The sequence below is a fragment of the Dipodomys merriami genome, unplaced genomic scaffold, assembly GCF_024711535.1.
Source record: "Dipodomys merriami isolate MVZ:Mamm:240054 unplaced genomic scaffold, mDipMer1.0.p SCAF_52, whole genome shotgun sequence".
Taxonomy (NCBI): Eukaryota; Metazoa; Chordata; class Mammalia; order Rodentia; family Heteromyidae; genus Dipodomys; species Dipodomys merriami.
The window spans coordinates 6,092,986-6,107,802 of NW_027206091.1; the positions used below are offsets into that span (position 1 = coordinate 6,092,986).

Sequence of the window (14,817 nt, forward strand, 5' to 3'; positions counted from 1 at the left end):
ACACCCACATGCACACACAGGCTTCACCTGCCAGATGTCAAGAATGAAATTATGTCATTGCTAGCAAATGGATGGAGAGGGAAATCATGATTGTTAAGTAAAATAAGCCAGGCCTTCACATACAGATGCCAGGTATGCTCTATTAATATGGAGAAGCTAGGAGAAAACAGTGCAACACACTGAAGGCACAAGGGCCTTGCTGGTGGCTCTTGCCTGCAGTCCTAAACACTTGGGAGGTGTGATCCAGAGAATCGAGATTCAAACCTATCTAGGGGGAAAGTCCATGAGACACTGTCTCCAAACCAACCAGCACAATATATAGTAGGGCTGGAAGCGTGGTTCAAGTTGTAGGGCCGCTGGTAGCCTGACTCTCATCAACTTAATTTCACCCCTACCCCCACCCACCCAACCACCCCAGCCACACACACACATTTATGGGTCAGAAATGTAACCCCTAGCCGGGCGCTGGTGGCTCACGCCTGTAATCCTAGCTACTCAGGAGGCTGAGATCTGAGGATTGCGGTTCAAAGCCAGCCCGGGCAGGAGAGACCGTGAGACTCCTATCTCCAATAAACCACCAGAAAACCGGAAGTGGCGCTGTAGCTCAAGTGGTAGAGCGCTCGCCTTGAGCTGAAGAGCTGAGGGACAGCGCCCAGGCCCAGAGTTCAAGCCCCACGACCGACAAAAAAAAAAAAAAAAAAAAAAAAAAGAAATGTAACCCCTTCCCCAGCATGTGCCCTCCCTGCAGGGAGTCGATCTTTCAGACCCTTAGAGGGAAAACAATCTGGGGTTTCCTTAAAATGCAGATTTTAGTACAAATAGAGCACACATCTCACTCTTGGGTGCATGTCCCAAAGAGATGAAGCCAGTACCCAAAAGACAAAGCTACATGTCCGCAGCAAGGACTGTTCACACAATAGCCCACTTCCTGCCTAGGGGCTCAGCGAGTCCCAGGTGCTAAGCTACACCAGGGATGCAGTCTGCAGGGGGATGGACGTTGCGCAGGAGGGAAAACTACATTACCCAGATGCCTCCGCGCCGAGCGGCGGACCAAAAGAACGCAGAGGCACTGGAGTGAGGGCGGGGCTTCCGGCTTGGTGGCGCGGGTGTGTGGGCGGGGCGTGGGTCGGCGTCCGTGCGGCTTCCGCGCTGCAGGTTCTGGGAACCGGGAGGTGAGAGGGGAGTCGGGGGAGGCGCGGGCCCCGTGAGACCGCGGGGGTGAGAGGTCAGCGGGCCCGGGAAGGCCCTGGAGACCGCGCGACAGACCCCGGCGTTAGCCCGCGTGCCGCACCCGCGTCGGGCCGGCCGCTCGCGCCGCGATCAGCTCCGCAGGAGGCCGAGCGCTGAGGCCCCGCTGCGCAGTCAGCCTGCGGGAGAGGCCGCGAGAGGAGGCCGCCAGGGAGCCGCCGGATGCTGCGCGCGGAGATGCGGCTCTGCTGGTGGAGCGCCAGGCTGCAGCGCGACAGCCCGAGACAGCGCCGGACCGAGTCCCAGCACTGAGTGCGCGCGCGCACGAGACATGCGGAACAGGCCTGGGAAGGCGGCTCAGTGGTAGAGTGCTTGCCTTGCATGCACGAGGCCAGGGTTCGATTCCTCAGCACCACATACACAGAAAACGCGGGAAGAGGCGCTGTGGCTCAAATGGTAGAATGCCTAGCCCTGAGTTTAAGCCCCAGGACTGGGACTGGCAAAAAAAAAAGCCAGGCATTGTTAGCTCATGCCTCAGGCCTGTAATCCTAGCTACTCAGGAGGCTGCAGATTTGAGGATTGAGGTCCTAAGCCACAGGAAAGTCTGTGAGACTCTTATCTCTATTCAATCACAAGAAAACCAGAAGTGGCACTGTGGCTCAAGTGAGAGCTCCGTTCTTGAGCTAAAGGGCTCAGGGATACCACCCAGGTGGAAAGTTCACGCCCCACCACGACAAAATGAATAATTTTTATTTGAATATGGTAAAGACAGGGGTTACTGTTAAATATGTCAGGCAAAGCATATATTTCATTTTAGCCAGTTTTACTCCTTCCATCTTTCTTGTTGTCTTTACTTATACAGGGTAGGAGCATCAAAGCACCTTGATCAGGCTGGGAAGGTGGATCAGTGGTAGAGCGCTTGCCTTGCAGGCATGAGGCCCTGGGTTGGATTCCCCAACACCACATAAGCAAAAGGAAAAGCCAGAGGTGGCGCTGTGGTTCAAGTGGTAGTGCTCTAGCCTTGAAAAAAAGCTCAGGGAGAGGACCTAAGCCCTCAGTTCAAGTTGCAGGTTTCTCACACACACAAACAGAATTTTTTTTCTTTTATTTGGGCATGGTACCTGGTCCTGGGGCCTGAACACTGGACCTGGGCACTGTCCTTCAGCTCTTCAGCTCAAGGCTTGCACTCTACCACTTGAGCCACAGCAACACTTCCAGCTTTTTACCTTTTTTTTTTTTTTTTTTTTTACCACTGAGCCATCTTCCCAGCCCCTACAGAATTCTCAAATTAGAAAATTCCAGGGAAGCAAGATCACTACATGCTCAAAATTTCTCATGCCCTTGTTAAGAGGAAGCACTTGACTGTGTGTGTGGGCTGTGTGCATGTGGATATGGGTGAGCTGGTCCTGGGGCTTGAACTTAAGGCCTGAGTCCTGAGTTCAGGCTTCACTTGGTCAAGGTGAGTCTCCTCTGCTCTTCAACTAGAGGGCGCCCCCAGTGGTCAGGTGGTGCCATGCACGGAGGAGCCAAAGGGGAAGGTGGATGTGACCAGGGCCCTGAGAAGGGATTCCTGCTGCTGTCCTCCAGGAACTAAGTTTTGGGGTGAGCCCCTGTCTTGTACTTGGGCTTGTGGGTCCTTTTCTGCCTTATGTGGTGGTGCAGCCAGAGCGCTCGGCCGCCTCCAGCACAAGGGGCTCCACAAACTGCTTTGCTTCTGAGTGCCAGCCTCCGGATGTTGGTGACAGCAAGTGCAAACTGGGGGATGCACGCTCCCATCCCCCACGGGTGGTCACCCCGGGCCTCCTGAGCCTCTCATCGTGAGGGTGTGAGGGCCCCTAGGGAGCCTCATGGTGAACCCCAGCACATTCACAGGGACCTGAAAGAGGGGGCCAGAGCCATGACCAGACACTGCAGGAGGTAAAAGGGCCTGAGAAAAACCCAGGTGAGAGCCGCAGAGGGGTCTGAGGGCCCTCCAGACTCTTCCTGTGGGATGAACTGAGGCACACTGACAGTTGATTTCTAGGTTCTGAACTTTGAACTTTGCCCTCTGCTCTTTCTCTGCCATCACACTCTTTTTCTTTTGGTGGTTGGGGTGGTCCTGGGACTTGAACTCTAGTCCTGGGTGCTGTCCCTCAGCTTTTGTTTTCAAGGATACAGCTCTGTATACCACTGGAGCCACAGCTTCCATTATGGCTCTTTGTTGATGGTGGTGTTGTTGGTGGTGGTGGTTAGCTGGAGATCAGAGTCTCCTAGACTCCTGCTCAGGCCGGCTTCAAATTTGGATCCTCAGTCTCAGCTTCGTGAGTAGCTTGGATTACAGACACCAACTCCCAGCATCTGGCTTTACCCACTCTTTTGTGGGCCTCACCACAGCCCTGCAGATAGGAGGTGCTACTTCCTTTAAGAGGCTCAGAGGGCTGGGAAGGTGGCTCAGTGGTAGAGCGCTTGCCTTGCATACATAAGCAGAAAAAAAAAAAGCTGGAAGTGGCGCTGTGGCTCAAGTGGTAGACGGCCAGCCTTGAGCCAAAGATCTGAGGACAGCGCCCAGGCCCAGAGTTCACACACCACAACCGGACACACACACACACCAAAAAAAGAGGCTCAGAGAGGGTCAGAGACAGAGGCATATATATATATATATATATATATATATATATATATATATATATATATATATATATTTTGTGTCTCTAGCAGTGGGCAGAGCGGATCATGCCACGGGGACCTGAGCAGACCTCCCTGGGCCTGAGATCCTCCTCTGTGAGAAGAGGATTCAGCAGGGCACCTGTGGCTCACACCTGTCATCCTAGCTACTCAGGAGGCTGAAGTCTGATGATTGCAGTTCAAAGCCAGCTTGGGCAGGAAACTAAAGTGTCACTGTGGCTCAAGTGATACTTTGTGTGCCATGAGCTGAAGAGCTCAGGGACAGCACCCAGGCTCAGTTCAATACCCAGGACTAACAAAAAGAAAAAAAAAAAAAAGGATTGGATTCATCATCTTTCCAGTCTCCTGGGTGGATCGGTGTGTGTGGCCTGTGGACACTGTCCTGGGACAGCACCACATATCGGGGCTCTGTGGAAGTCACTCTGCAAAAGTCACTGTGCCGGTCCCCTCCCCAGCCTGTGCCCCAAGGGGAAAGAGGACACCCACTTCCCCAGAGGAGTTGCCAAAGTTTTATTTCCAGAACCTTCTAGCCAAGACACTGGGATGTGGAGCTCTGTGGTGAGCAGGCAGTGGCTGGAGGAGGTCCATCAACATAAAGGGCTGGAATATATCTTCTCCTGCACAGGGGCCAGGGAGCTGGTGAGGCCCAGGGGGGCAGGGAGCCCGCAGACTCATCCACACCTGGCACCCCAGGAGCAGCACAGCACCCAGCAGGGCCAGGACGCTAGTGGGCGCCATGATGCGGTGGGTGCAGGTGCTGCCCGACCCAGCGCAGGGCTCTATTATCCCTGTTCTGCCATACAGTGCTCAGGAAGGTGCCTGGGTCGGAGATGTCTTCCAGGAGCACCCTTCCCCCTGCTCACCCCCCACCCCCCACCCCACACCAGACACAGCCTTGATCCAGGGCCTGTGTGTGTGTTGGCGATGCAAATATCCAGAGTCAACAGAGAGAGCTGGCAGTCTACCCTCCACCCGTGTCAGCTGACACAGCAGCCCCAGGGACATCTCACTAGGCACTGGGGGTGGCGGTGGACAATATCTTCCTGACCCCCACACCCACAGGGCTGGTCTGCTTCATATCTGGTCACATCTGGATATCTGGGGCCCTGTCCCTGAGCCTTTTTTTTACTGAAGATCTGGGCTGCTCCACTTTCAGTTTTCTGGTGATTCTTGGGAGATAAAAAGAGTCTCAGGAGGCTGAGTTCAGAGGGGCTCACATCTGTCCTACTGACACCCCTGAGGCTGGAATCGGGATCTTGGTTCAAAGCCAGCCTAGGCAAGGAAGTGTGTGAGCCTCTTACCTCCAATGAACCATCAGAAAGCTGCAAGGGAGCTGTGGCTCAAAGTGCTAGAGCACTAGCCTTGAGTGGAAAAGCTCAGGGTCAGCACCGAGGGGCCCTGGGGGACCAAGCCCCAGGACTGACAACACAAAAAGAGTCTCATGGACTTTCCTGCCTGGGTTGTCTTTGACCCTCAATCCTCAGATTTCAGCATCCTGAGTAACTAGAAGCGACCTCCATGCACGCCAACTAGTGTTCTTTATTTTTTTTTTATTTTTCCCCCCTCCCCCCCAAATCCCAATCCTTCTCCTTCCCCCCTTCACCCCCCCCTAGTTTTCTTTTAATAACTCATGTGCTGCCACCCTGGCTGTCACCTGTGCAGGGGGCACCACACAGCTTTGTGGGATTGGATTTCATCCGTGCTTCTGCTCAGGACGCTGCACAGCTGGGGGCTGAGCAAGAGCCAAGCCACTTGCTGTAGCCTCCACTTCTGTGGGGTCCACACCCAAGACACCCCTCCATCCTGCAGCGTCTGTGCCTTGTCCAGCCACACTCCCCATATGCCTCCCAACCCTTTGTAGATCTTTTTTGGGGGAGGGATCATTCATAGTACTTGAACTCTGGGCCTGAGCACTGTCTCTGAGCTCTTCAGTTCAAGGCTAGTAGTCTATCACTTAAGTCACAGTGTCACTTCGGTTTTCTTCTGGTTATAGGAGATCAAAGTCTCTCAGACATTCCTACTCAGCCTGGCTTTGAACCTCAATCCTGAGCTCTCAGCCTCCTGAGTAGCTAGGATTACAAGTGTGAGCCATTGGTGTCCTGCTTCATAGATCTTCTTTTACATTTGGTGTAATGCTGGACATCCAACACAAGCATTCATGCCAGCCAGGCCTTTGCTCTACATTGAGCTATACCTCTGCCTCAGGTGGTAGAGTGCTCGCCTTGACCAAAAGAAGCTCAGGGACAGTGCCCATGTCCACAGTTGAAGCGTCAGGACTGGCCAAAACAAAAAAACAAAAACGACTGGGAAGTGGCTCAGTGGTAGTGTGCTTGCCTTGCATGCATGAGGCCCTGGGTTGATTGTCAGCACCACATAAGCAGAAAAATCCGGACATGGCACTGTGGCTCAAGTGGTAGAGGGCTAACCTTGAGCTGAAGAGCTTAGAGACAGCGCCCAGAACCAGAGTTCAGGCCCCACTTATGGAAAAAAAAAAAAAGAAGAAGAAGAAGAACTAGAACTCTAGGCCAAACAGTATATTCATCCTATCTCGAGAAGCAGGTGCCAGATCCCAGGGGCAGCATCGGCTGTCCACATCCTGAGCCATGACACTTTCTTGGTCTTTGTTCTTATGACCTTGGCCTGAGTCCCCTTGAGAAGGAGCCCTGGAGCCGGTGGCCCAATGTGCTTGTGCTTTCTTCCTCAGCAGTGCTGGGGACAGAACTTGGGGTCTCCTGAGGGGTGAAACCAGGGCTCTGCCAGCCAGCACAGCCCAGCCCTCAGCTCTGGCCCCTGCTGTTTTTCTCCTCATTTAGACCACAGTAAAAGACTGCTGCCTCTTGACGCTCATGCCTTTCTTTCTTTCTTTTTGGGTCCAGTTGTGGAGCCTGAACTCAGGGGCTGGATGCTGTCCCACAGCTCTTCACCACAAGTCTGGCCCTCTACCAGTTGAGCCACAGCACCAGTTCTAGCTTTTTTTTTCTTTTTGCTTATGTGGTTCTGAGGAATCGAACCCAGGTCCTCATGCATGCAAGGCAAGCGCTCTACCACTGAGCCACCTTCCCAGCCCCAGGCTGATGCCTTTCATCCTAGCTACTCAGGAGGCTGAGATCTGAGGATCATGGCTGAAAGCCTGTTTGGGCGAGAAGGTCCATGAAACTCTTATCTCACTCATCACCAAAATGTCAGAACTAGACCTATGACTCAAAGTGCTAGAGCACAAGCTTTTTTTTTCTCTTTATTGGAATTGATTATGCAAATTTCACAAAATTCTCAGAGGAGTTGCCAAAATTTTATTTCCAGAACCTTCTAGCCAACACACTGGGATGTGGATCTCTGGTGAGCAGGCAGTGGCTGGAGGAGGTCCATCAACATAAAGGGCTGGAATATATCTTCTCCTGCACAGGGGCCAGGGAGCTGGTGAGCCCCAGGGGGGCAGGGAGCCCGCAGACTCCCCCACCCGGCACCCCAGGGGCTGCAGGCTGGTCTGCAGTGGGGCTTAGGAGGTGGGAAAAGACAGGGATCAGGGCCCCCCAGGGCTGCTTCTCTAGAGGTCTCAGGGGCAGTCATTGCAGGGGTGACCTGTGGGGCTGGGTGGGCATGTGGGGGTACCTGGTGAGGGAGCAGGGGCTCTGGGGCCACAGTCAGCCCTCACTGCACCCCTCAGGGATGTATCTCCACCAGCATTGGGGGGGGCTGTTCTTTGATTCCCCAGTAGGGGGTGCCAAGGAGGGGAGGACAGGACAGGGGTGTAGGGGAGGGGGCAAGGGGCTCCTGGGCTTGATCTCAGGCCGGGGCACTTTCCCTGACATTTGTGCTCAAGCTGGTGGCCCCGGCCACACTCACCAGCCCGCTGTCCTGGGCGGTGAGCTTCGCGTCCACGCACGCCTTGAGCCTGGCCGCGTTTTGCAGGAAGACGGGCTCGCTGCGGTACGTGGCCACCTTGCTCACGTACTCTTCCTGGCTGCCGTGGATGAACACGTTCACGTCGTCACGCACAGCTGGGCAGATGTCACAGCCTGAGCACAGAGGCAAGGTGAGCCCTCCTCACAGCCCGTCCGCTGGCGCCCAGCCTCCATCCCAGCACCCAAGCCCAGCACCCACGTCCACCCGTGGTCAGGAGCAGAACAGCACCCAGCAGGGCCAGGACAGCAGTGGGCGCCATGGTGCGGTGGGCGCAGGTGCTCCCCGACCCAGCGCAGGGCCCTTTTATACCTGTTCTTGGCACACAGTGCTCAGGGAGGGGCCTGGGTCTGAGGTTCCTGTGGAGAGCACCCATCCTGCCAATTACCGCCCTCTTACTCCCCCCCCCCCCCAACTGACAGCCTTGATCCAGGGTCTGTGTGAGTTGGCGAAGGACAATATCCGGAGTCAACAGAGGGAGCTGGCTGTCTGCTCGCTATGACTGAAGTGGTAGAGCGCTAGCTTTGAGCTGAGCTGAAGAGCTGAGGGACAGCGCCCAGGCCCAGAGTTCAGGCCCCACGACTGGACCAACAACAACAACAACAACAACAAAAAAGGTGTGGCTCACATCCCTACTGCTGGCTACCCTCCAGGCTGGAATCTGGGGATCTTGGTTCAAAGCCAGCCTAGGCAAGGAAGTCTGTGAGCCTCTTACCTCCAATGAACCATCAGAAAGCTGCAAGGGAGCTGTGGCCCAAAGTGCTGGAGCACTAGCCTTGAGTGGAATTCCAGCTCAGGGTCAGCACCGGGGGGCTCTGGGGGACCAAGCCCCAGGCCTGACAACACAAAAAGAGTCTCATGGACTTTCCTGCCTGGGTTGTCTTTGACCCTCAATCCTCAGATTTCAGCAACCTGAGTAACTAGAAGTGACCTCCATGCATGGCAACTAGTTTTCTTTTATTTATTTATTTTTTATTTTTTTATTTTTTTATTTTTGTCGGTCGTGGGGCTTGAACTCTGGGCCTGGGCGCTGTCCCTCAGCTCTTCAGCTCAAGGTGAGCGCTCTACCACTTGAGCTACAGCGCCACTTCCCGTTTTCTGGTGGTTTATTGGAGATATGAGTCTCACAGTCTCTCCTGCCCGGGCTGGCTTTGAACCTCCATCCTCAGATTTCAGCCTCCTGAGTAGCTAGGATTACAGGCGTGATCCACAAGCACCTGGCCTAGTTTTCTCTTAATAAGTCATGTGCTGCCGCCCTGGCTGTCACCTGTGCAGGGGGCACCGCACAGCTTTGTGGGATTGGATTTCATCCCTGCTTCTCCTGCTCAGGACGCTGCACAGCTGGGGGCTGAGCAAGAGCCAAGCCACTTGCTGTGGCCTCCACTTCTGTGGGGTCCACACCCAGGACCACCTCTCCATCCTGCAGCGTCTGTGTCTTGTCCAGCCACACTCCCCATATGCCTCCCAACACTTTGTAGATCTTTTTTGGGGGGAGGGATGGTTCATAGTACTTGAACTCTGGGCCTGGATGCTGTTGCTGAGCTCTTCAGCTGAAGACTAGTGGTCTATCACTTAAGTCACAGTGCCACTTTGGTTTTCTCCTGGTTTAAAGGAGATCAAAGGCTCTCAGACATTCCTATCCAGCCTCCTGAGTAGCTAGGATTACAACTGTGAGCCATTGCTGTCCTGCTTAAGAAATCTTCTTTTACATTTTGTGTAATGCTGGACATCCAACACAAGCATTCATGCCAGCCACTCTACACACTCTATACTGAGCCATAACTCCGCCTCAGGTGGTAGAGTGTTCGCCTTAAGCAAAAGAAGCTCTGGGACAGTGCCCATGGCCACAGTTCAAGCCTCAGGACTGGCAAAAAAAAAAAAAAAATGCCTGGGAAGGTGGCTCAGTGGTAGAGTGCTTGCCTTGCATGCATGAGGCCCTGGGTTGATTCCTCATCACCACATAAGCAGAAAAAGCCAGAAATGGCACTGTGGCTCAAGTGGTAGAGCACTAACCTTGAGCTGAGGAGCTGAGGGACAGCACCCAGAACCAGAGTTCAGGCTCCACTTCTGGGAAAAAAAGAAAAAGAAGAACTAGAACTCTGGGCTAAACAGGATACTCATCTGATATCTGGAGAAGCAGGTGCCAGATCCCAGGGGCAGCATCAGCTGTCCACATCCTGAGCCATGACACTTTCTTGGTCTTTGTTCTTATGACCTTTGCCTGAGTCCCCTTGAGAAGGAGCCCTGGAGCCGGTGGCCCAATGTGCTTGTGCTTTCTTCCTCAGCAGTGCTGGGGACAGAACTTGGGGTCTCCTGAGGGGTGAAACCAGGGCTCTGCCAGCCAGCACAGCCCAGCCCTCAGCTCTGGCCCCTGCTATTTTTCTCCTCATTTAGACCACAGTAAAAGACTGCTGCCTCTTGACGCTCATGCCTTTCATCCTAGCTACTCAGAGGCTGAGATCTGAGGATCATGGCTCAAAGCCAGTTTGGGCAAGAAGGCCCATGAAACTCTTATCTTCAACTCATCACCAAAATGCCAGAACTAGACCTGTGACTCCAAGTGGTAGAGCACAATCTTTTTTTTCTCTCTTTTTTTTTTTTGAGATTAAGTGATTGTACAAATTACACAGAATTCTCAGTATTGTGGGAAAGGGATACCTAGTGAAAGTCACAAACAAATTCTAACCTTTGTGAGCCGCATTGTCGATATCATGGTCTATACGCTTATGGACTCTACAAAGGTGGACACTACAGCTATTTTCCCCAAATACAATGATAATGCCCATTTCTTTCCCAGCTTACTGTAAGCTGTTCCCTCTTTCTCTCTCCCATCCCATCCCTGTCCTTGAGTTTCTTAGTTCACTTAATCAATGTCCAGTGCAGTTGATGGGTCCCTCTATTGTATGTTTTTCCTGTGTCCTCAGATTCTGTGTGCTCCTAGTTTCCCTCAGATGTGAGCATGTATGTCATAATATACTATCTATGTGATCAGAGGAATGGGGTCATTAGAAATGATTCGATCAGATGAGTGGAGGACCTTTGTTTCTCAAGTCCTGTTTACTTGGTCGTATCTCTTTGAATTTTGTATTTAACATCCACATATCAGGGAGACCAGGTACCTTTTGTCTCTTTTTTCTTGGCTTATTTCTGGGTGATTCTTGGCCACTCACCTATCCTGTGTTCCTGTGGCTGGCTCCACATCCTGGTTTTGCGGAGCATTGTGCCATGCAGGTCAGGAAGCTTGGATTATTTTGGGGGGCTACCACACCAGGATGAGGGATTCTGAATGGATGCACTGAAAAAGGTCAGCAGTTATTGCTCTTTTGGCAAAGGGTCAGACCAGGTTTTTCTCCAGAGGGACACAGCATAGGGATAAACATCTCTGCCATTGGCTTCCTGGTGGGAGGGACTTCCTGTGTTTACTCACCCCACTCCCTGGGCCCAGTGCCCACTTGGGGACTCAGGAGGGCCTGGCCCTTAGGCAGTGGGGATCAGCAGGGCAGGTGAGGGCTGGACAGGGGGTGGGTGGGGTGCAGAGGTTTAAAAGCTGCAGAAACCCTGCCTTGAGCTCATCCTCCAGCAGGGGAGCCATGAAGCAGACACTGCTTGTGCTGGCCTTGCTATTGTTGGACCTGGGCTTCCAGTCAGGTGGGAGTGGTAAGAGGGAGGGTAGATGGCTTTCTGGATCCTTCCACAGGCCTCTCCAAGCTGTATCTAGGGACAGATGGAAAGGATGATTGTGAGGACCCTGCCCAGAGTCCTGAGGAAACCTCAAAGCTCTGAGCCTCCAATGGGAGGGGATTTGGGAGTTGGGGTCTAATTATGGAGTCTGGTGGTACATTGGAGATCTTTGTGCCCAAGGCTTAGCATTCTGCTTACTACTTAGGCCACGTCTCCCTCCACTTCCAGCTGTTTGGTGGTTCACTGGAGATCAGAGTCTCAGCAACATTCCTGCGGGGTGTGACTCCAAAACACCATCTTCAGATGTCAGCCTCCTGAGTGGGTAGAATGACAGGTGTGAGCCACCCTCGCCAAGCTTGGATGGGGCCCTTAATGGAAGGTCTTTCCTGACTGTTTACAGCCCGACCTTGTCCCATGTTTCATGGAATCTTCAGTGTTTTGACCGATGTGAACCCGAGATCCTTGAACACCTCCCTGTTGAGAGTGGGTGCCACGGAGGAGGAGATGGCAGCCTTCAGGAAGATCCAGGAGTGCTACAATGAGGCCGGAGTGACAGCAAAGTTGTTGGATTTCGTCGTCATGGTAACATGTTCCCTGAGAGCCACACTGTAGATGGCTTCCTCCAGATACAGCAGCCATCAGCAGTGTGTGCAGCTGGGCACACTGCCCCACCCCCCCCATAGCCACACAGCTGACACTACCACAGGGGCATGGCCAGCCTGCTCTGCCACATGTTCCTACCATGCCTGGCAATCTCCCCTAAAATGAGCCAATAGAATAACATCAGACAGTACTGCCAGGCACCGGTGGCTCACACCTCTCATCCTAGCTACTTAGGAGGCTGAGATCTGAAGATCAGAGGTTTGGAGCCATGGGCATGGGGCTGGGAGGTGGATCAGTAGTAAAGTGCTTGCCTTGCATGCATGAGGCCCTGGGTTCAATTCCTCAGCACCACATAAGCACAAAAAGCTGGAAGTGGTGCTGTCGTTCAAGTGGTAGAGTGCTAGCCTTGAGCTGAAGAGCTGCAGAGCTGAAGGACAGCGCCCAGATGCAGAGTTCAGGCTCCACCACACACACACACACAAAGACTCATGGCCATTCCTTCTGGAACTGACTATGAACGGAGATCCTCAGGTCTCAGCCCTTCAGTAGATAGGATTACAGGGGTGAGCCACCAGTGTCCAGCTTGGCTTTGAATCTTGATACTTTTTTTTTTTTGTCGGTCTTGGGGCTTGAACTCTGGGCCTGGGCGCTGTCCCTCAGCTCTTCAGCTCAAGGCGAGCGCTCTACCACTTGAGCTACAGCGCCACTTCCGGTTTTCTGGTGGTTTATTGGAGATAGGAGTCTCATGGTCTCTCCTGCCCGGGCTGGCTTTGAACTGTGATCCTCAGATCTCAGCCTCCTGAGTAGCTAGGATTACAGGCGTGAGCCACCAGCGCCCGGCTAAAGGGTTGGTTTTTTTTTTGTTTGTTTGGTTTTTTTTTTAACTGTATTTTTTTGTCTTTTCTTTTTTGGTACTGGGGATCGAACCCAGGATGTTGCACTTGCTAGGCAAGCGCTTTGCCACTGAGCTACATCCCAGCCCTGAATCTTGATACTTTTTTTTTTTTTTGGTTGTGGGGCTTGAAATCTGGGCCTAAGTGCTGTTCCTCTGCTCTTCAGCTCAAGGTGAGCGCTCTACCACTTGAGCTACAGGGCCACTTCCGGTCTTCTAGTGTTTTTTTGGAGATAAGAGTTTCATGAACATTCCTGCCTGGGCTGGCTTTGAATCTCAATCCTCAGATCTGAGCCTCCTGAGTAGCTAGGTTGATAGGCTTGAACCACCAGAGCCCGGCAGAGTTTTGAGTAGCTGGGATGACAGGCATTAGCTCAGGGCACCCAGATGTAAGAAATTTCTTGAACTAGTAAAGCCGCACAGGGTGCCTGAGGCTGTTTATAACACTCATGCATGTGTGGGTTTTTTCATTTGAATTTGTCTGTTGTGGGACTTCAACTCAGAGTCCTCACACTGTCCTGGGCCTCTTTGTGCTCCCGTCTAGCGCTCTACCCCTTAAGCCACAGAGCCATTTCCCGCTTTTTTTAGTGGTTAATTGGAGAGATAAGTCTCAGGGGGAGTTTTCTCTCCAGGCTGGCTTCCAACCACGATCTTCAGATCTCAGCCTCCAGAGGAGCTAGGATTACTGGCATGAGCCACTGGCACCTGGCTTACATGTGTGTGTTTACAATATGTTCATATCCCACACACCTGACAGATACCATCAGGTACAGGAGATTTTCCACAAACCCAGACTCAGCTGCCTCCCCTGCCCCCATGTCCTCCAGAACCTTCTCAGCTCTTTCTCTCTGACTGGGGAAACTGTCCACATTCCCCCTTGATGGTTGTGTGTGGCCTCCAGTCCGTGCTGGGGCAGGTACACTGTGAGCTAGAATTTCCTGCTGTAATGGGGCTGAATCACTGGGGGTGAGGGGGCTGGGTGATCCTGGGGGCACTGGCTAGTCCTGCCAGAGCTCCAGCATGTGCAGCACCTCCATCCCTGCCCCTCCCCCTCACCCGTTTCTCTTTTTCAGAGCACCATCACCACCGGCCCAGAATGTAGGTTGCTTTATTTTAATTTATTTCTTCACAAAGTTACTCGGGTCTTAGTGGGCTGAGTCTTTTGCCACTGCTGCCTGACCACCCACCCAGTCATGATGGACTCCACCCCAATGTACTGGACTCCAGATACCTGTGTCCACCCATGGCCGATTTGACTCCTGTGTCTGAATAAACCCAGGCAGCCTAGCTCCGTGTGCCTGCTGTCTGCCTGCTGTGTGGGCTGCGTGCGGGGCCTGACAGGAAATCTTGGGATGTGACACACATGGCTATTCAGCATAGGGTCTAGCATCAGGGGAACCAGGGTGATTCTAGACCCTGCCACTGAGTAGCTATGTGCTGTTAGCCACAGCCATGTCATCTTTCTGATGGTATAAAATGGGGGCTGGCCGGGCGCTGGTGGCTCACGCCTGTAATCCTAGCTACTCAGGAGGCTGAGATCTGAGAATCGCGGTTCAAAGCCAGCCCGGGCAGGAGAGACTGTGAGACTCCTATCTCCAATAAACCACCAGAAAACCGGAAGTGGAGCTGTAGCTCAAGTGGTAGAGCGCTCGCCTTGAGCTGAAGACCTGAGGGACAGCGCCCAGGCCCAGAGTTCAAGCTCCACGACCGACAAAAAAAAAAATGGGGGCTGTTTGAGGACTAAATGAGAGATATATGCACACATACATATATATGTATACATATACATGTGTGTGTGTGCATGTACACAGACACACAGGCTTCACTACCAGATATCAAGAATGAAATTATATCATTTCTAGCAAATAGATGGAGCTGGAAATCATAAT

The 14,817-nt window shown here is 52.9% G+C and overlaps 2 protein-coding genes across 7 annotated transcripts; one reads left to right on the plus strand and one right to left on the minus strand.

Annotated features, from left to right (window-relative positions):
• Positions 1 to 1,129: 1,129 nt before the first annotated feature.
• LOC138811066 (major allergen I polypeptide chain 2-like) lies at positions 1,130 to 14,194 on the plus strand. Of its 6 annotated transcripts, XR_011367319.1 has the most exons (5): positions 7,207 to 7,269; positions 7,762 to 7,885; positions 8,175 to 8,369; positions 11,834 to 12,015; positions 14,002 to 14,194. XR_011367319.1 is itself a non-coding variant. In XM_069998587.1 (4 exons), exons 1-4 carry the CDS (start codon positions 11,343 to 11,345, stop codon positions 14,083 to 14,085), a joined length of 414 nt encoding a protein of 137 aa, XP_069854688.1. In that variant the 5' UTR covers positions 11,341 to 11,342; the 3' UTR covers positions 14,086 to 14,194. The 6 variants fall into 6 exon arrangements, 2 of the variants coding, with proteins under 2 accessions (XP_069854689.1, XP_069854688.1); XM_069998587.1 differs by lacking the exons at positions 7,207 to 7,269; positions 7,762 to 7,885; positions 8,175 to 8,369 and adding exons at positions 11,341 to 11,400; positions 11,662 to 11,751; XR_011367322.1 differs by lacking the exons at positions 7,207 to 7,269; positions 7,762 to 7,885; positions 8,175 to 8,369 and adding an exon at positions 1,130 to 1,172.
• Positions 7,159 to 8,067, minus strand: LOC138811069 (major allergen I polypeptide chain 1-like). The gene is made up of 3 exons (XM_069998593.1): positions 7,954 to 8,067; positions 7,696 to 7,868; positions 7,159 to 7,247 (listed from the first exon to the last, which is right to left on the minus strand). The coding sequence occupies exons 1-3, from the start codon at positions 8,012 to 8,014 to the stop codon at positions 7,218 to 7,220; spliced, it is 264 nt and encodes an 87-aa protein (XP_069854694.1). The 5' UTR covers positions 8,015 to 8,067; the 3' UTR covers positions 7,159 to 7,217.
• Positions 14,195 to 14,817: the final 623 nt, after the last annotated feature.